The 19,137-nt window shown below is 28.7% G+C and overlaps 8 protein-coding genes and 2 non-coding genes across 10 annotated transcripts; 5 read left to right on the forward strand and 5 right to left on the reverse strand.

The window, feature by feature from the left end:
- Positions 1–69: 69 nt before the first annotated feature.
- cgd8_4950 (RecQ4 SF II RNA helicase) lies at positions 70–4,335 on the reverse strand (the record flags this gene model as incomplete). Its single annotated transcript, XM_627377.1, has 1 exon — positions 70–4,335. One exon carries the CDS (start codon positions 4,333–4,335, stop codon positions 70–72), a length of 4,266 nt encoding a protein of 1,421 aa, XP_627377.1.
- A 1,577-nt stretch (positions 4,336–5,912) lies between these two features.
- Positions 5,913–6,842, reverse strand: cgd8_4960 (hypothetical protein, signal peptide; the record flags this gene model as incomplete). Its single annotated transcript, XM_627378.1, has 1 exon — positions 5,913–6,842. One exon carries the CDS (start codon positions 6,840–6,842, stop codon positions 5,913–5,915), a length of 930 nt encoding a protein of 309 aa, XP_627378.1.
- Positions 6,843–8,092: 1,250 nt separating this feature from the next.
- Positions 8,093–13,096, forward strand: cgd8_4970 (apicomplexan-conserved protein Pf 23619083 and Py 23490592; low complexity 1667 aa; the record flags this gene model as incomplete). The annotated part of the gene is made up of 1 exon (XM_627379.1): positions 8,093–13,096. One exon carries the CDS (start codon positions 8,093–8,095, stop codon positions 13,094–13,096), a length of 5,004 nt encoding a protein of 1,667 aa, XP_627379.1.
- On the forward strand, positions 12,086–12,194 carry cgd8_4975 (the record flags this gene model as incomplete). The annotated part of the gene is made up of 1 exon: positions 12,086–12,194. It is a non-coding gene; the product is annotated as a snoRNA (small nucleolar RNA).
- A 33-nt stretch (positions 13,097–13,129) lies between the features above and the next one.
- Positions 13,130–13,201, forward strand: cgd8_4976 (the record flags this gene model as incomplete). Its single annotated transcript has 1 exon — positions 13,130–13,201. It is a non-coding gene; the product is annotated as a tRNA-Gln (tRNA).
- Positions 13,202–13,551: 350 nt separating this feature from the next.
- On the reverse strand, positions 13,552–13,932 carry cgd8_4980 (hypothetical protein; the record flags this gene model as incomplete). The annotated part of the gene is made up of 1 exon (XM_627380.1): positions 13,552–13,932. One exon carries the CDS (start codon positions 13,930–13,932, stop codon positions 13,552–13,554), a length of 381 nt encoding a protein of 126 aa, XP_627380.1.
- A 153-nt stretch (positions 13,933–14,085) lies between these two features.
- On the reverse strand, positions 14,086–15,222 carry cgd8_4990 (RagC like small GTpase of the Ras superfamily; the record flags this gene model as incomplete). Its single annotated transcript, XM_627381.1, has 1 exon — positions 14,086–15,222. The coding sequence occupies one exon, from the start codon at positions 15,220–15,222 to the stop codon at positions 14,086–14,088; it is 1,137 nt and encodes a 378-aa protein (XP_627381.1).
- Positions 15,223–15,851: 629 nt separating this feature from the next.
- cgd8_5000 (hypothetical protein, possible conserved) lies at positions 15,852–16,745 on the forward strand (the record flags this gene model as incomplete). The annotated part of the gene is made up of 1 exon (XM_627382.1): positions 15,852–16,745. One exon carries the CDS (start codon positions 15,852–15,854, stop codon positions 16,743–16,745), a length of 894 nt encoding a protein of 297 aa, XP_627382.1.
- A 583-nt stretch (positions 16,746–17,328) lies between these two features.
- cgd8_5010 (hypothetical protein) lies at positions 17,329–17,844 on the forward strand (the record flags this gene model as incomplete). Its single annotated transcript, XM_627383.1, has 1 exon — positions 17,329–17,844. One exon carries the CDS (start codon positions 17,329–17,331, stop codon positions 17,842–17,844), a length of 516 nt encoding a protein of 171 aa, XP_627383.1.
- A 151-nt stretch (positions 17,845–17,995) lies between these two features.
- On the reverse strand, positions 17,996–18,472 carry cgd8_5020 (starch binding domain containing protein, possible plant origin; the record flags this gene model as incomplete). Its single annotated transcript, XM_627384.1, has 1 exon — positions 17,996–18,472. One exon carries the CDS (start codon positions 18,470–18,472, stop codon positions 17,996–17,998), a length of 477 nt encoding a protein of 158 aa, XP_627384.1.
- Between the last annotated feature and the right edge of the window lie 665 nt (positions 18,473–19,137).

The following is a 19,137-nucleotide window of genomic DNA, read 5'->3' on the forward strand; positions in this document are numbered from 1 at the left end:
AAAATATACCAATTTTTATTATTACTTTGCGTTCTAATTCATTAATTGAATATTTTTATAGATATATAATTATATACTTAGTTTGCTCTTCATTATCTCTTTAAAACTTTCGTTACAAATCTCCAAAACTACAAAATATGGTATACTCTTAAATTTACCCCATAACTTCGAAGAAATCACGTCATTACTATCCAAATAATCCTTCTTAAGACCACCTTTAACCTTATGAGAGTATCTAAAAGATGTAACTCCAACCAGAATTCTAGCAATATCTGCTGGAAAAATTACATCAAATTCTTCAAACCCTACATAATGTCCAAAATCTTGTCTTAAGGTTGCTTCTTCCTGTTGGGTATCGTCTTTTTTTCTTCTTTTAAAATCTTTTTGAAACTTGGAAGAAAAGTGAGATATTATTCTCTCTGTTGAAATTCGATAAGTTTCCCATTGTACTGGACTTAAATCATTAAGATAATTGCTTAATAAACTATTTATACCTGACTTTATACAAGAACTTATCTTCTGATATGCTTCCCTAATTTCCTTTCTTTCACTTAATCTTGTATTAATATCTTCATTTTGAAAATCTGATAATTGTGATCTCTCTTGTTTCAAAATTTCTATTGAATCTTTATCCTCTTCAACTTTTTTACTTATATCTTGACTTCCTATTAAAGAATCTAATTGAACTAACTCTCTCCCTCCCAATGCAAGATCTTGTAATAATTCCTGATTCCATTTTGTAATCCAAATTTCCTGTATCATCATTTCAAAGGTATTATCTCCAAATGATTTATTATTAGAATTTCCAAAAATTAATTCTTTAATAAAACCACTAGAAATACCTTCTAAACCTTCATTTGAAATTGATTCTGAATTTTGATATTCATTCACCTCTTGATCAAATAGCTTAATATAAAGCTCAGATCTTTTATTAGCAAAATATGATTCAATAATAGAATCCTTACAACTTTTATCCATTCCAAATTTTTGAAATGAAAAATAAGCAATATCCAACTTCCAAAGTTCATTAGAATTACGATAAACCAACTCTTTATGTAAATCTTCAACTAAAATATCCAACCAATTTTCTTTAATTATTTCTGAATCAGATTCTAAAAATAAAGATTTAAAATCTCTTCTAGATTTAAATTCTTCCATATCTACAATATATTGTGAATTGTCTTTAATTAAACTTTGACCTAAAATTATACATTGTTTATTTGTTAATCTTTCCACAGAAATCTTCCAAGTACTTTTTTCATTCTCAACTTCATCCTCCAATTCTTCTAAACTCTTTTCTAAAAACATAGATGCCTCTAAAAGATTAATAGTAATAACACCAGAATTCTCTGTTGAAAATCTTGATAATGAACTAAAAAAATCACTCTTCTCTTTAATCTTGGAAAAATCTTCATCAAAACATCTGATTTTTAAATATGGACTCCCTCTTATATAACTAGACCAACTAGCTTTAATATTCTTTCCTTTATATTTTATTCCTAATAAATAATCCATATATAGCTTTAAATTATATAATAAAGTCTCAATTTCTTCCATTTGTTTCACATTTAAAATAATCTTGAAAAATTCCATTGGGAAAATTTCCAATTCTATTTTTTTCTTTTCAAAATCATTATTTATATCCATTATATGATTATTACTAAAATCATATCTACCAAGTATTACATGTAATAAACATCTTAAAGCTGTTTTATCTATTAATGAAGCTGAAATAATTTGTCTCTTATTTCTATAATCTTCATCAGATAATAACATTAAACATATTCCCAACTTATCCAATTGCCTTGCACATCTTCCAGTTTCTTGTATATATTGTTCTAAAGAATTTGGCATATTCCAATGTATTACTGCATCAACATCTTTTTTATCAATTCCCATACCAAAAGATGTTGTTGCTACAAATATATTTGTCTTATTATCAATAAATGATTTTTGTACCATTTCTCTCTCGCTATTACTCATCATTCCATGATAATATAAAGCATTTGCTCCTTTTGTTCTTAAGTAATTTGTTACAGCTTCCACTTCTGATCTTTGCCAGACGTAAATCAATATATTTCTACATTTTGACCAAACTTCTCTCCTTGTTTTCTTTTTCTCATGTAATTGAGATTCTACTTGAGTACTATTATTTGGATTATGATTACCATTCAAAGAATATTTAATGTGATCCCATAATAAAGAGTAGTTATTGTACATTTTTGGTACTTTTGTAATATTCAAACTTAATCCTCTATTAAAATCTTGTAATGCTTTTTTTTTCATAGAATCCAGATGCAAAACTTTACAATGAAGATTTTCCCTTTGTATTTTTTGGTTAGAATATGGTTGTATAACCTCTCCCACTTTAAGCAAAGATTTGAGTTCTTCTAACATACCAGAAGGAGCAGTAGCAGTAATTCCTAATATTCTCTCAACTTTAAAGTTATTTATTAAATGTCCAATAGAAGAGTAATAACTTGGTCTGAATGAATGTCCCCATTCACAAACACAATGTGCTTCATCTACACATAGTAATGCAATTTTGTTCTTTGACAAATCCAATCTAGCCATTCTAATTTCATGTTGATCTTGATTAATTTCTAACAATCCTTTTGTTAAAAATGTTGAAAACATACTTTCTGGTGTAACAAATAAAATATCCAAACTACCCTCTTGAATTAACTTTATAATAGACTTCTTCTCTTCTACTGATACACTTGAATTCCAGATTGCTCCTCTAATTCTTTTACTTAAAGTCCTTAATTGATCTTGCATTAAAGATATTAAAGGCGTAATTACTATTGTAACTTTCCCAAACCACATATTTAATAACAATGATAAGTATTGGAAACACAAACTTTTTCCATATCCTGTTGGAAGAATTAAAATACTTCCTTTTTTAAAACTCTTATTTTCTTTACCACTTAATAGTATCGAATATATTGCTTCCAGTTGGCCTTCTCTAAAATCACCATATCCAAAATTTTCTTCCAAAAACTGTTTACATAAATTTCCTAAAACCTGACAATTATTTCCAGAATTACTTTCATTCTTCTTATCATTATCAGCTTGATAAATTAAAGAATCAACTTCTTCTTTTATCTTTTTAGATAATTCCAAAGATGGTCTATCCAAAAGAGAGATTTCTTCTCTGAAGCAATCTTTACAACCTTGAGAAAAGTTATTAGACCATTTTCTTGGGTCATTTAATATATCACTTTCTTGTAACTTTAGACTCTCGTGATTTCTTCTCTCATTATTACTCTTGTTCTTCAATAAATACTTGTTGAACTTGACTTCATTTCTCTTTTCTTCTATCCTTTCCCATTTCTTCAAATTCCGAACTTGTTCACCACCATTATTCATCATATTTTCTTTCCCTTCTTCAATTGTATTTTCAGATTCAATTTCCTTATCTTTGTTGACTCTCACTCTACCATTACTATTATAAGTTCTTTTTCTAACTGCTCTAACTGTTGATACTCCACTAATATACCTATTCTTGCTCTTGGGGACGGTTTTTGGACCCCAAAGCTCAGAAGAACCCTTTTCTTTTTGCTGTCTCTTTCGACCTTTCCTATTTTCCTCATTCACCTTACTGACTTCTTCTGTAGATACTTCTCGTACTTCGCTCTCTCTGATTTGAATATTTTTAGTTTCTTGATCTAAATTATTCTGACTTTCATTACTAATATCTCCCTCATCCAATTCTCCTATATCTTTGTGTTTCTTGTTATTAATAGAATTTGTCTCTTTTTTCATATTATCTAAATCATTATCCAATCTAGAATCTTCTTGTGATGGCTTATTTTCAGAAACTAATAATCTTGGTAATAGCCTTGAGCCTATCTTTCTACTATCCAATATTATCTTTGAAATCTTATCTTTGAACTTTAGCCAATAATCCCTCATCTCATTTGGAGGCTGATTAAACTCCTCCCATTTAGTATAATAATGATCATTTTTCCACTTTATAAAGCATTCAAGTATATCAGATTTACTTTCCTCCAATTGAATTATTTCCAAGTATACACCAAAGTATTTGTCTTGTTTGATTTGGTCACTTATCACCTCTTTTTGTTCTTTAGAGTCACTTTTGCTCGTCCAAGTATTTCTAATTCGTTCCAAAATATCTTCAAGGTTCAATTTTTCCTCCTCTTTATCTAACTGATCTTGAACTAATAACTTTAAATCTGATAATGCTTTGTCCAACTTTTGTTTATAAGGCAAAAATTGCTCACTATATGGAGTTAGTGGCAAATTTAATACTACATCTGAAAGGTCTGTACCATTATATATTTGTCTTATTGTTCGCTTGTTTCCAGTACTCATTTCATCCTATTTTAAGCTTAATTATTACTAATACTTTAACAGTTAATTATTATTATTATTATTATTATTTTACCAAAGAGAAATTCAAGTTATTGTAAGGTCTAGTATAGTTAATCAATGAGAATATATTATGGTTTTTAACTCTTCAAAAAGTCAAATGTACCACTAGCAAATCCCAATTCTTTATATAATCTACTCAGCTTTCTTCTCAAAATTCTTTGATTATATTCCACCTGATACTATTACTCTATTTCCAAATCCAATTTTTCCAACCTCTTTTGTCATCTAATTCTTTATATATAATGCTAACATTCAACCGGATAATACATGTTACTGATGTTTTTCCTTTTTGGCTATTTTCTTTTTCTTTTTTTCCCTTTGCTACCTTTTTGTTACATTTAACTCTTGGGAAAGTGTGGGGAAGATTGCCCGCTCAAAATTGCATGTATTAAGCTCCGGTAAAATGTTCATGTAGTTTTGCAATACCGGTATGCCTGCATGCCTATGTGGAAGAAAAAAAACAAACTAAAAATATAAAATTCAAAAAATAGGCAGAATCAATATAAATAATTTTTAAAATATCACATATTATTGCGTATTTATGATAACTAGTAGAAGTTCTAGCTGTTTTCTCACCCATTTAGCCTAAATACATTCTTCTGAATATTTTGTTAGGAAAAGTAAAAATTCCAAAATTACAGAATAAAACAGCTGAATTACTTAAAGTTTTTAAAATATTTTAACTAGTCTCAGATGACATGTATTTTAAATATCAGATATTGAAAACATGGTTTTCTAATATCAGCTAACCATAAAACAAATTCTGATTAAAAAACCAATATTAAATCAATTAACTTTTAAAAACAATCAAATTTTTGATTAGAGAAATACTACTTCATTAAAAACTTCACCGAAAAATTGTGTAATTGATTAATTACTTAAAACGTGTAGGTCATATACCATTATTAATTGAAAGACAACATAAAAATAAACCAATGTATAAATTGTGTATATTTGCCTATATTAAACATATATATATATTTATATATATGTAGATATGCTAACTTACTTAAATGCTGAAATTGACTTTATGACCTACTGAATCCATATATTTAAAATACTAGTTTCCGCTTTAAATAAAATAACCAGGTATCTAATAATGAGCCTTATTCACAGGCTTTTATAAACAATAAATGGATATTAAGCTAAAATTATTGAAATTTAATGATTCTAGCCACACAAATAATAATTTAAACTCTGGTCTTGAATAAATATTACCACATCCTTCTAATAACCATTACAATTTTTAATATTTAAACATCGGAAATTAACAATAACATAACTTATGCTAAAATAAATCATCATTGTTAATCGTTCACATATCTTTATTAAAGTAACTGGTATATCCAATTAATATCGAAACAAAAAAAAATATGTATATTTTCGCGTATACATATACAGACGATATACATAACCAAATATCAATTCGTACAAAACTCTGGATCATCCCTATATAAGCTATTATTCTATCCGGAACCCAATGAATAAAGTCCATATCAATTTCATTATAACCTTAATTATTGTAATGTTCTTCTACGTCTACGGTGTCTCATTCTTGTAGAACGACCACGAGTAGAAGTTACGCCTCTACCTGATTGATGAGTACGAAAATGGGAACGTGAAGTTGTATGAGCTGATGGAAGCCTTGTTTGAGATTGCGAAAATTCAGATTGGAGTGAGGACGAAGTAGATGGAGTTTGAGGAGAAAATGGATGTGAACTGCTATGTTGGCGAGATGAAGCAATTCTCGCACTTCTCCTTGCTTTGGTATGTTTCTCCTTTATTAATAAGTAGTTATTGTAAACAGAAGCTAGGGAAGCTTCTAACTCAGTAAGCAATTCTTGCCTAGAAATAATATCAGAATAAGCATCAGAAAAAGCCCTTACTTCGTCTTCATCAGTACCGGGTGAATTCCTCTGTTTTTCCTCTAAATCAATCAGGGATGCTTCTAAAGATTTAAGACTTTGCTTAACTGTTTTCCATTTTTTATAGCATATTTTGGCTTGACTACTAACAAAGGCAAGTATTTGCTCAGAAGAAACATCTTCCCTAGAAACTCCGTTATTCTCGAATTCAGTAAGAACCAATTCCATTAACTGAGCTTCAGTTAAATGCTCTGGTTTGTGAAAAGCTGAAATATCCTCCAATGAAAATTTAAGGAAATCAAGTGTACTAAAACAAGATGTTTCACAGTCTTCTAATCGAAGCCTACGTGAAGGTCGATGTCCAGAAGAACTAGAATCATGTTCATCGCTTGATAGTTTTCTCTTTCTCTCATTGGGTGGCGATTGGCCAGATCCTGATGTAGAACCTGCTGCAGAATTTATTTGAGCATAACTGAAGACATAATAGTTTAAGCTCTGTATATCTGTATTCAATGTAGGGCAAATAGAAATATTAGCAAGGGCAACAACAGATAGTATTAATAATGAAATGATTGAGTTCATTAACTCAAACACGATACTTTTGCCTTTAACAAAAGATCATTTCTCAAAAGGGGTGAAGTAATACATAAAAGATTTTTCTGACCTCTGGCCCCAAATAACAACTGCCTTGCCTTTAACACTTAAAAGATCTTCCAGGGTGACAAATTGATTAAGTACTTCTTACTTTTATTTTAAATATTACTCTTCGTGACAATTACTTTCAAAAGTATCGTCTCTTTTTTGGCTCCAAATTTGGAGCCAAAAATTGTATTACCAATTAATTTAATAGTTATTGAAAGCTATTTAAACTTGTAAATATATCAAATAAAAACTAAATTGTATTCAGTCAACTAAATTAACTATTTATTTGAAAAAAATACTATTAATTTGGCTCTAAATATGATAATTTAAAAATAAATATATATAATAAATATAAAAGTATAATTTAGCACTTAACTTTAGTTACTAAGAAGTAATATCAACAGCAATAATAATAATGACGATTATTATTATTACTTTGAAATAGTCTGTATTTTAGTTTCAAGGAATTAATTGATTTCAAGAACCACTTTAATATTTCAATGTACAATTGCACTAAAATTTAATGTGTATCCTAAACTTCTTTTTTAATCTTTATTATAGTAGTAACTTTGATTAAATGTTTGCTACTGTGCATGATTACGAAATTTATTGGCTTTGTTCATAACTGTATTTTATAGTTTGTTTTCTTACGACTACATGCACTTCAATCAAATTATAGGATCCTATTCCCCTAGGATTTGTCATATAAGCGCCTCCAAAACTGCTAAATCTAAACAACTATATTTTTGATGGGTAAAATAACTATAAATTAGCTTCGTAGATTTGAATAATGGAAAAAAACTTAAAAACAAGCAATATTTATATGTATATGTTCCAATTTTTTAAAAAAATGGCGTAGTAGTATAATCCAAAACTGAAAATATGAATTAGATGGAGTTGCAAAAACCCGCAATATCAATGTAGCATGAGAAAACAACTCATTTTTAAACCAACCCGCAATTATAAAAATACCTTACCTTTCTTAATTTGTAAAAACACCTTCTGGCGCCCAAAGTTGCCACATAGTTGGCGCCATGTCAAAGTTAAAGTTACATGCAATAAATTCGTTGATTGCATGCGAATAAGCAATATTGGTGGCAGTAAAATTATTAAGAGTGAAATAAGGAGGAAGGAAGTTATTTACTTGATTAATAGTGCCTTTTAAAATTTTGCATAAAGGTAGAAAATAGATGTCAATAAAACTTCCGGTTATAGAAATTCCGAATGAATTTCTAGAAAATTCATTTGAAAAGCCAGAGCAAGCAATAGTAGCAGAAGATTCCAAATTAACTTCAAATAGTAAGAAACATGTACTAAAAGTTAATCCAGATTTATGGTTTGAGGAGATTCTTGATAAGAATAATAGTACAACATTTGAGAAGGAGATAACATGCAGAAACCTAAATCTTCTAAAAACAGCTTCAATATTTATTGGGAAACAAAAATTAAAGCTAAAGCGCGCAAGGTCAATAGAAACTAGCTCAAAATCACAAGATTTATTCAGTATTCCAGATGGAGCAAATGAGTTGGAAACCCCTCCAGTAAGTTGGGATGTAAGTGAGGACCATCCTTTAAAGTCTAGTTTGACTCCTGGACCACCAAGTAGATCATGTTTAAGTAATAATTGGTATCAAAGATTGAATTGGGTTTGGAGAGATGGATATTCAATAGTGAATTCAAAAAGTGATAATGCAATGGAAGACCCCAAATATATTGAGCATGATTTATCTTTTATTCAAGAAATAGGTAAATTCTACGCAGCAGCTAGAGCTTCAGCAGTTGCTTTAATACATTGTCAGCCAACATTTAATTTTGGAGTTGCCAAAGCTTTTTACGAGGTAACAAAGGCTTCAAATGAAAATTTGTGGAGTATTTACTGCCCACTATTTACAGATGACCGTGTTTTCATTTTTGATAGTATTGTTTTTACTGTTATACTTGGAAGCAAGAGGAATGGAATTTCCAAAGAAGTAGCAAAAAGATTATATAATAATGAGTTCAAGTCTAAAAAAGCCTTTTGTGACATTTTAATTCAAATTGGTGCAAAAGCATTATTTGCACTTCCAATCTGCGCAATTGTCAAATACATGGGATATAGCGTCCTTTGTGAACCATTGGTTCCTTTTAATCCAAAGCCTAAAGACGTATTAAAAGATTTACTACAATCTGCATCAATACCACAAAATATGATATCAACTCTTGAAGATAAATACGAAAAGAATGATGAGCTATATGTGGTTAATTCAAAAAGCAAGAAAGATGTTAATATTTTGTTCGACTCGCTATTAACATATAATCCAGAGCTAGCAAATCAATTAGATTTTGTTGCAAAGCAATTAAACATTCAAGGCTGGCCATTTCCTATGGAAACAACAGATTTGTATGAACATTATGGGATCAAATATGTATTCAAAATCTGGCAACATAGATCAGATGGATTATATATTACAAGACATTGTGGTGAACTGCTTCCTGTATATATTGATGAAAATCAAGAAATACAACCATTAAGAAGGTTACGTGAAGAATTTTTAATAACATATACCTCTTCTTCATTACCTTCAACAGTTTCTGTGCCATTATTTTTGAATTCAAATACAGGTGATCCGACAAATGATTATATTAATAAAGGATTTGATTCACAATTTGGAGCAAGAAGGGTTAGAGAAGGCTCAAATTCAAGGCTAAATGTGTTGTATAATGCGAGCCAAGCTATGAGAATTAGATTATTAAAAGATCTTTTACCAACTATAAATGAATTATATGTTGGATTTCATGATCCATGGGAAATTACGGAGCTCCTACATAATTATGGTATTAATTTAAATTATGGATTAGGTAGTCTTGCTCAAGGAAAAGTCATTGAGCCAATACGTAATACAGCTATTAGAGAAATTATTGCAAGAACTATTAAAAGATTATGGGAAGAGGAAATGCATATATCATTTAGAGATCAAACATTAATCAATGAGGAGACTATTCAGATTATATTAATTGATTATTTTAACAAAATAATGTGCAATACAGATGAATCAAATATTTACTGGAATTCTAAAATTATACCATCAGCAATAAAAAGATTTCAACTAAATACAAATAAGAATATTATCAGCAAATCAAATGTACAACTGACTACATTATTCTATTCATTACAATTTCATATTGGAGTACAATTTAATACTAAAGTAGTTAATACTGATGGTACATTAAGATTACCACTTAAAATTGATGATTTATGTGATTTTACTGGAATTAATATTGGGGTTGATTATTTATTCCCACAAGTTAAATATTTAAAGTATACATTAGCAAGAACACAAAGGCTTAAACGTGATTCATTTATGGAATCAATAAAAAACTCTAATTCAAAAAAAATGCCAATTTTAACTTTATTTAGTAATCAAACTAATGCATATTTAGTTAATCAAAATAAAGATGATAATTTTACTAAAGGTATGAATGGTCAAGTATGGGCATGGAATGAAACAGGAATAATACGTGGTTATTTTCCAAAAGTTAAGATAGTAGTACCAAGAACATTAAAAAGTATTAATATATCTAAAACAATATTATGTAGATATATATGGAGGCTTCGTATACCAACTTGGAATCGTATATTTATTACATCATCAAAAGAATCAAAAGATAGTAAATTAGAAGACAAATTATTTACATCATCAAGTATTTTATGTAATCCAATATACATTAATACAGTAACTATGGGAAATATAAGTCCATTAAGAGCAAGCTTGGAAGGATTTGCTACACCATGTCATCCAATGTGTAAACCAATTTATGCGAAAGATAATAAAGTAATGAATAAAATTGAAAATAATATTACATGTCAATTTCATTACGATTGTTATAAAGCATTATACTTTTTACTTATTGCAAAGCGTTTAATTGGTGAAAGTATTGAAAGAATTTTATTTTTAATCTTAAATAATGGATTTTTGGCTCTACAACATAATAAATTGGATGAATGTTTGAGTATATGTCAATTAGCATTTTCATGTACCCCAGAAATTCCAAAGTATCAAGTATTAATTATTGCATTAAAAATTCAGTGTTTAATAAAATATAATAAATTAGAAGAAGCAACCACGGAATTTAATTTTATGAGAAAATTAATACTTCAATTATATGGCAATCATAGAAATTGTTTAATATTAGTAAAATTACAATTATGTTTTTCTCTATTATATTTTGTGAATGGTAATTTTCAAGAATGTTATACTAATTCAAAAAATGTTGAAAAGATATTGACACCATTATTAAGTGAGGTTTCTGAAGATGATTCAATACATTGGATGATTATTATTGCTTTAAGATTTATTGCTTTATCATCATTACAATTAGGAAATTATGCTCAATGTATTGTTGTAGGTGAAAGAATGTTAAGATCAACAATCAAAAGAAATACAAAACAAGTATATTTGGAATCTATTTGTAGATACATTATTGGTGAAGCAACAATTAGATGCGGTAGATACGATAATGCATTAAAAATATTAGTAAATTCTATACCAGAATTAGATAGTTTCATGGGCCCAAGTCATAAATTTACTATAAAATTATTAATGATGGCAACAAGATGTAAGATTATTTTGGGTTGTAGAGATTTAATGTTTCCACCATTAAATTTACAAGATAGAGAAACAGAAGTTGACAATGATTATCAATTCCAAATTGTATATGATTTATTTTGTATTGAACAAAATGCTTCAAATATTAATGAAGATGATATATTTCTTAATAATAACAGAAATAAATATTATTATTATGATGAGAAATTTATGGCCAAATCAAGAAATTGGACAAAATTCCCTATTTTATTAAAATATGATGATTTATTAATTATGGAAAAATCTATTTTTGATACAAAAACTGCAAAACACAGAGAAGATGCATTACTAATGTGTAGATCATTAATTAATCGAATTATGGCAAATATAAGAGGTACAGGAAGTATATTAAATACAAATCATGAATATAATGAAAATGATCGACAAATATGGTATAATCGTTTAATGTGGGTATTAAAACATGAAATTATTATATCATTATTATCTCTTTCACAAATTGATAATGTTCGTTTATTATCTTCTATTAGATCTATAGCTGTTAGTTCAAGTGCATCACCATTTGTTAAAGATTTAACATTTGGAAGAAGAATTAAACCAAAAAATGATGATAATTATTGTTATTCAAATCAAAATCCTGGAAATAAATTAAATATTGATAATTTATCACAAAGAATAATTAATAAAAGAATTACTGATTTTACTGATTATGGTTATATTGATTATTGTAATATTAATACAAATATACAAGAAAATATTATAAGTAAGAATATTATAGAAAATGGTATAGGAAGATCAACCGATTATCTAGGTGCTTCAGTAGTTATGAGTCCAAGACAAATGGGCCATATTTCACAAGAAAAAGAAAATTTTTGGGAATTATTAACATGTGAACCAACTATGACTATTATTGATATATGTGGGCATGTATATAAATTATTAGTAGAAAAAAAAATTTCTAGTGCTTATGAATGGTGTATTGAAATTATCAGAAATGTATCAGCTGGAAAATCTGATACTTATGAAATTAATATTGTATTAAATTTAATGCGTATATTATTATCTAAATTTCATAAGAAATATCTTATTGCTTCATTATATCCAGATTTATTAACATCTTCAGAAGATAATGAATATGAGAAGAGTAAAAATAAATATGGATTAAACATATTTCAAAATTATTACAATAATCATCATTTTGATAATTATATTGAAGGAAATTATATTAATGGTATACAAAATAATGAACAAAATATTAATTATAGAAATAATGTATTAAGTAAAAATTATAATAGAGATGAAAATGCTTCAAAATATGGAAATAATAAAAATATTATTAATAAAAATTACGGATCATTTCATAACATTAATAATCAAAATAATTTTGATAGAAATGATAATAATATGTCAAGTATTGATTATTCAATATTACCACAATATAGTACAGAAGTTGCTGCTAATATAATGTTACCAATGGAGGAAGGAATTAAAGTTATCGATATTAATAATGATATACGTTGGAAAGATCCATATAGAAATTATAAATATTTTGATTCACAATTACAAAAAAGTGCACTATTGTATTTGCCAAAAGAAGTATATGAAAAGTAATCAAATTATAGTAAGCACACCCGTGTATTAGTTGGCCCTGTAGTGTAATGGTTATCACCCAGGATTCTGATTCCTGTGATCTGGGTTCGATTCCCAGCAGGGCCTCTTTTACTCGTGCTTTTCTCCACTAAGCGCGCTCTTTTGTTTTATTTATATTTCAATATTACTTTCAAGTTATATTATAAATATAAGTGTGAAAATATTAAATGGAGAAAAATATTTTGAAAAATAAAGAAATACCACCAAGTTTTACAACAACTAATGGCAATAGAAATATTCTTTAAAATTTAAAAAAATTTGTTAGTAAGTAACCAAATAGAATTCATTGCAATAAATATTTGTATGTACCATGTATGCATGGGAAAAAAAAAATGTATATAAATATAATTTATTATAAGGTATTTAATAGGATATATATGAAATAAATAAAGTAGTAATAATTGAAATATAGAGTATTATTTGTTGTATTGTTTTGTTTTCGTTTTCTTGAGCTGTTTGATCAATTCATCCTTTTCTTGAATTAGTTTGTCTTTCCTCTGTATTTCTTCCTTAGCGGTTTTGAAAAGACAATAAATGTTATTAGTAAGAATCTGTAGTTCATTCTCAAGTCCATGCATTCTTCTCAAGTAAATTTCGCAAGAAGAACATCTAAATTCTAATTTGGGATCAGAAGGATCAGAGGTCGGGGTTAATGGATTTAGTTGATATTCAGAGTCCGTTAAGTTTGATGAAGTGGGAGAGACTGGCGAGGTCGAAGCCTGGTTAAGCTCCCAAATAGCAAATTGGCTAGTATCAAAACTTGACGAGTCTTTTGCAAACTCTGAATTAGATTGCATGTACAAAACTTTCAAATATATAAATAAGAGAATTTATCTATTCACTAATTAATTAATATAAAGCATCGCTATATTATATTAACATTAATAAGTTTTGGCGGGAAATACTGCCATTTGTAATGTTTGACAAGGTATACATGTAATTAAAATGATTTAAGGAGAAAGAACTTTTTGAATGAGAGTTTGCTTAAGAATATCAATATTGATATTAATGAGAGATGTATTTTTGACATGCTCATTTCTTATAACGCATGCAAGAACAATATTATGGTCGATTGATTGAATATGAAGAAGATGTCCAGAATCAAGGTTAATGGAGCATGAGATCCCAGATGAGCTTCTTGACAAAGAACAATTTGGTGCGTATATTTCGTTAATTTCAGAAATGACATTGAGGATATCAGCGCATAGTTCGAATCCAATAGGATCGAAAAGAGATGAGTCGCTGGCAACAAATGTTCTGGAATAAATATCCATAAGGAAAGCCTTTTCCAAAGAAGAAGAAATGACTAGAACATCTAGAAGTTTCTCAAGTATTTGAGTAAATGGTGAGATTTTCTGTGTGACTTTGCTGAAAGCTTCTAAAAGAGAATCATTATATATAGAGGTAAAGTGGTATCTAATGTCAATTTCAAAGCCGTGTTGGAAAATAAAGCTTGAGATTTTTTCATGGATATCTCTTTGAGATTCCAAGTGGGCTCCATCCAATGAAAATGTCTCATTGTCAGTTTTATGAAGGAAAACTTCAAAAGTGATTCCAGGTTTAACTTGGATAGCATTTTGGAAAAGTCTTTTAGCCCTTAAAATTTCCGTATTATAGGGATAATTTTGGGAATCAATAACAAAAACTAATGATGAAACTTTACTGAAGATATCTTCCCCCAATAGGGAATCTTGGATCTGACCAGTCCCAGGTAAATCAATGATTCCAAAACAAGGAAGAATTTTTGACTCATTCTTAATCAAAGTAATACTTCCTGATTGGGTTGGATATAAAGAAACTGTCTCGTGTGGAGAAACTTTATCATACAATACTTTAATTATGGAAGTCTTCCCACTACTCCCCAATCCACATAGCATAATTAATGGTATATCATTTTCTAATATAATCTTTCTATCAGCTTCTTCAGGAAAGATTTTGTAAATTGAGGATTCTACCAAGTTGGAATTATTTTTTTCCAATAATTGACTTCCCAAAAGTAGATGGTTAGAGTTTCCTGTAGTTAAGGCAGTCTTGTCACTTTCTACATTTAAATTAAGATCATTATTTCTTAATGTATCTGAAATCATTCTTTTTCTGATAAACTTTAAATGAAAATCCAATACTCTAGTTATATAAATTAAAAAGACTAGTTTTCTCCTTTTTCAAACCTAATTCAATACGTTCTCTTTAAGGACTTCACCCCACACAAATTCATAGAAAACTTTGTTATTTCACTATTCTTAATTAAAACCTCTATATCAAAGGAACCAAAGGAGAATTAAAAATACCATTAGTTCAGTTCAATAGTTATTTGCCATACCAAACACTTTCCTAATACTATTTGCAACTTAACCTTTCAACCCCCTCTTCTATACATACCACTCATGCAAATTATCTCTCGGTATTCTATTATTATTTATGCTATTATATTGATTTATTTCTATTGGGCGGGCAATTTTGGCGGGCAATTTTGGAAATAAAGAAAAAATAGAGGCAGTAAAAAGAGAAAAGTCATAAATTGACCAAGTAGGCATTCGGAGAAAAGCGAAAGAAGAATTCAAGTCAGATTAGTTTTTCTTTGATTCTGCTTATATAATTAAGTTTATTGGTCTGCTCATCAATCTGATAGCAGTTATAGATTAGTTATTAGTAACTAATAGCTATAAGTTAATTCAATATTACGTAATTAGTTATTTAGAGGAGGAATCAAGATAAAATGGAGGACCATTCAGAACAGAGTGTTTTACATTCTCCCAAAAAAATGAGAAAGACGGGAATTAATGAAGTTAATAAGGTGACAGGAGGAACCGTTTGTGATGAACACGAATTTATAGGAACTAATAATCAGAGTGTGACGATAGTGAATATATTGAGACAAGGTATACAAAGTAAGGACAAAAATATGTTGGAGAACGCTCTTTCTCATAATGATATTAAAATAATTAGAGGTTCAGTAAGCCAAATTTCTGATGGGAATTGTCTGGAGCTCTTTGAGGAGATTATGAATAGAATAGAAGATAATCCAATGAAGCTTTTAGAGCTTTCTAACTGGATTTCAGTTCTGCTTGAAGGTATAGCAAGACAGGTCGTAGCTTTTAAAGGGGATACTGATAGAATTTTACTTATTTTGAACCAAATGGAAAGGTTGAATGAAATTATTTCCATGAGGCTAAGTTATAACCAAGATTTGATAAGTCTCCAATCTACTTTGGATATATTTCAGCATATTATTGAGGAAAACAAACTTATCACGGAAATGTGTAATAAGATATCCTCTGAGTCTAATAACGCTTTAATCACTTACCAATTTGAGGCGGATCAAGAAAATGATGAAAATGATAGCTTTGACAATTATGAAGATGAAGATGAGGATGACATCGATATTGACCATGAGGACGAAAATGAAGATGACGATGATGAAGATGAAGATGATGATAATGACGAAGTTGACGATAATGGCAATGAAGATGAAGATGATGAGGATTACAACAGCAAGATACGCAAAGTCCGCAAAACAAAAGGTGTAAAGGATGAAAGTGATGAAAATGATAGCGATAGCGAAGAGAATGATGATGACAATGAGTATGAAGAGAGATCAAACTCCGAATAGGAAAATCGAAAATAGAACTAAAACTGATTTTTTCAGGTTCTATTCCAGAATCCTCTACTAATATCTTATCAATAATTTGATTTCAATTGTCCCCAATTAGTTTATTTTCTTCTTTTTAGCCTAAAAGTCCTAAATAAGCAAATATAATATATATTTAGTATTGGAAGTCCTGATCAATTTTTAATGATGTTTTGTCTTAGCTTAAATTGCAATAAAAAAGATTTATATTGGATTTTTGTAAGATTTTATTCATTATATATTATAAGTTTAAAAGAAGAAAGAAGGGAAATTACGAAGTAAAGAGGAAAAAAAAAATATGTCCCTAACCAAAAGTATGGAAATGGAAAAGGAGATATTAGAGAGGGAAAAGTTAAGGGAGAAAAAAAAGGAAAGGGTTTTCTTTATCAATTATTAAAATTTTGTATGCAAATAAATTAATTAATTACTAAAATTAGGCCTTTGGAATTTAATTTATGCTCGGATTAAAGTAAAAAAAAAAAGGCCGGTAAAATAGAATTAAAGCTCTGAAAATCTAAAAATTAAGAAACAAATAAAGAGAAAAAGTCATTAACTAAAAGATATAATGTGTTATCTTGGTTCTTCAACTCATGGAAGATGTTGTTGCTGCATTCCTTTGGGAATTTCTGGAACAATAACATCTCTCATCTTGTTGGCATCAGGAATCTTCACAACATGCCAATTTTCACAAACTCCAAATCAGGAAATTGGTGGTTTAACTTCATCAGCTTTGTTTACAGGTGTCACACTTTTATCATTCTTATGCTTTTATTGTGGTCCAGGAGGAGCAGGATTCGCATATTTTGCAACACAATTTAGTGCAATTGTTGTAACTTTTCAGTTAATATACCAGTGGTGTCTTTGGAGCTATAGTTTTCTACAAGTTGGACACTTCCTAATAGGATTTAAAATGGCATTTATTATTACTATGATTTGGATTGTAACACTAATAGTAAATATTATTTCTATCACTATTTTTAGATCCACTTGGGAAATCAAGATTCAAGGAGGAAGTACATGGAATTTAAAGAATGCTCAAGAAGTAAGACTTAAGAATTTGGAAAACGCTGTAGGATTATAATTAGATCATTGAATATTAGCTATGAGATAAACTAGATAACTTATGTAATAAATGCTAGATATTACAAATTTGATATTATTTAAAAAACTACCTCGAAATAGTTTTCATTACTATTTACTTTTCTATATTAATATTTCATAATACTTAATTCCTAATACAAGCCACCTCCTCCCCAGGCATCTGTAAGCTGCAGCTCTCTAAGTGTATCGCTACTAATTTGTACCGAGTGATTTTTTCCTGGCTCCCAAACATGAGCTTTAGATGAGCTGTTTGTTAACACATACTTGTATTCGATATTCTCAATCTTACTATTTGGAACAATCTTAACATTTGCAGTCCAAAAACTTCCTTCAGTCCATTTCATTGTTAATCCATTGTCAACATTCCAGTTACCCAGTTCAGCTATATTCCCAACTACTTTAAGTTCTTGTCCAAATTTTGTTTCAAATTTCACACCAAACTTTACAATAACGCTAACATTCATCTTCTCGCGTCGTATTGCCTCCTCCAATGCTTCCTCATATATTCTTAATTTGCGATCATGTAATTTTTTCTCATATAACTTTCTTATCCTAAGCCTATTTTCATCCAGGGTCTCCTCTGTATTTTCTTTCCTACTTGGCTCCATTTTGAGATCAAACTTTTTCTTCTTTTATAAAGAGACCTTCAGACTTAATAATATTTGTTCAGAGCCGTTTTGTTAACCAAATTAATTAACTAGGTCAAAATTAACCTCTGGTGTGTTTGCTTTGCTAACCCCCCCTCCTTTTCCTTTCTGCACTATATCTTGCTATATAATATTACAATTGCTTGTTTAAATCTACTACTTCCTTGTCAAACCTTCTCAAATTTTCTTTTATTCAGTTTTTCTATACTATTTTTAAGTAAAACGAATTTATAACGTTTCCGTAATTATATTGCTCTTTTTACTATTTCTTTTATACTATTTTATTTTCTGCCCTTAATCCCCAAATTAATTTCCCACGTGCATTTCCCGCCTAAAGTAAATAGTGATCTAAATTAACTTCTTAATTAAATATAAAATAGAAACAAAAAACGTCAAGTCCCGAACCTAAATTACTTTAACAATCAATTTGAGTAAATGATTATTTTAAAAAAAAAAAAAAAAAAAAAAAAAAAAAAAAAAGCCGTAGAAAACCGGAAAAACGAATTAAACTGTATGAGACCCCATTTTAGTTGTGTTGTAAAACTATTTATTGTTGGGATAATACCAAAATAAAAAGTTTCGGTAAAGACTCATTCTCAATGAATTTTACCAAAAATTGGAGGCAA

Source organism: Cryptosporidium parvum, chromosome 8 (genome assembly GCF_000165345.1).
Source record: "Cryptosporidium parvum Iowa II chromosome 8, whole genome shotgun sequence".
Taxonomy (NCBI): domain Eukaryota; phylum Apicomplexa; class Conoidasida; order Eucoccidiorida; family Cryptosporidiidae; genus Cryptosporidium; species Cryptosporidium parvum.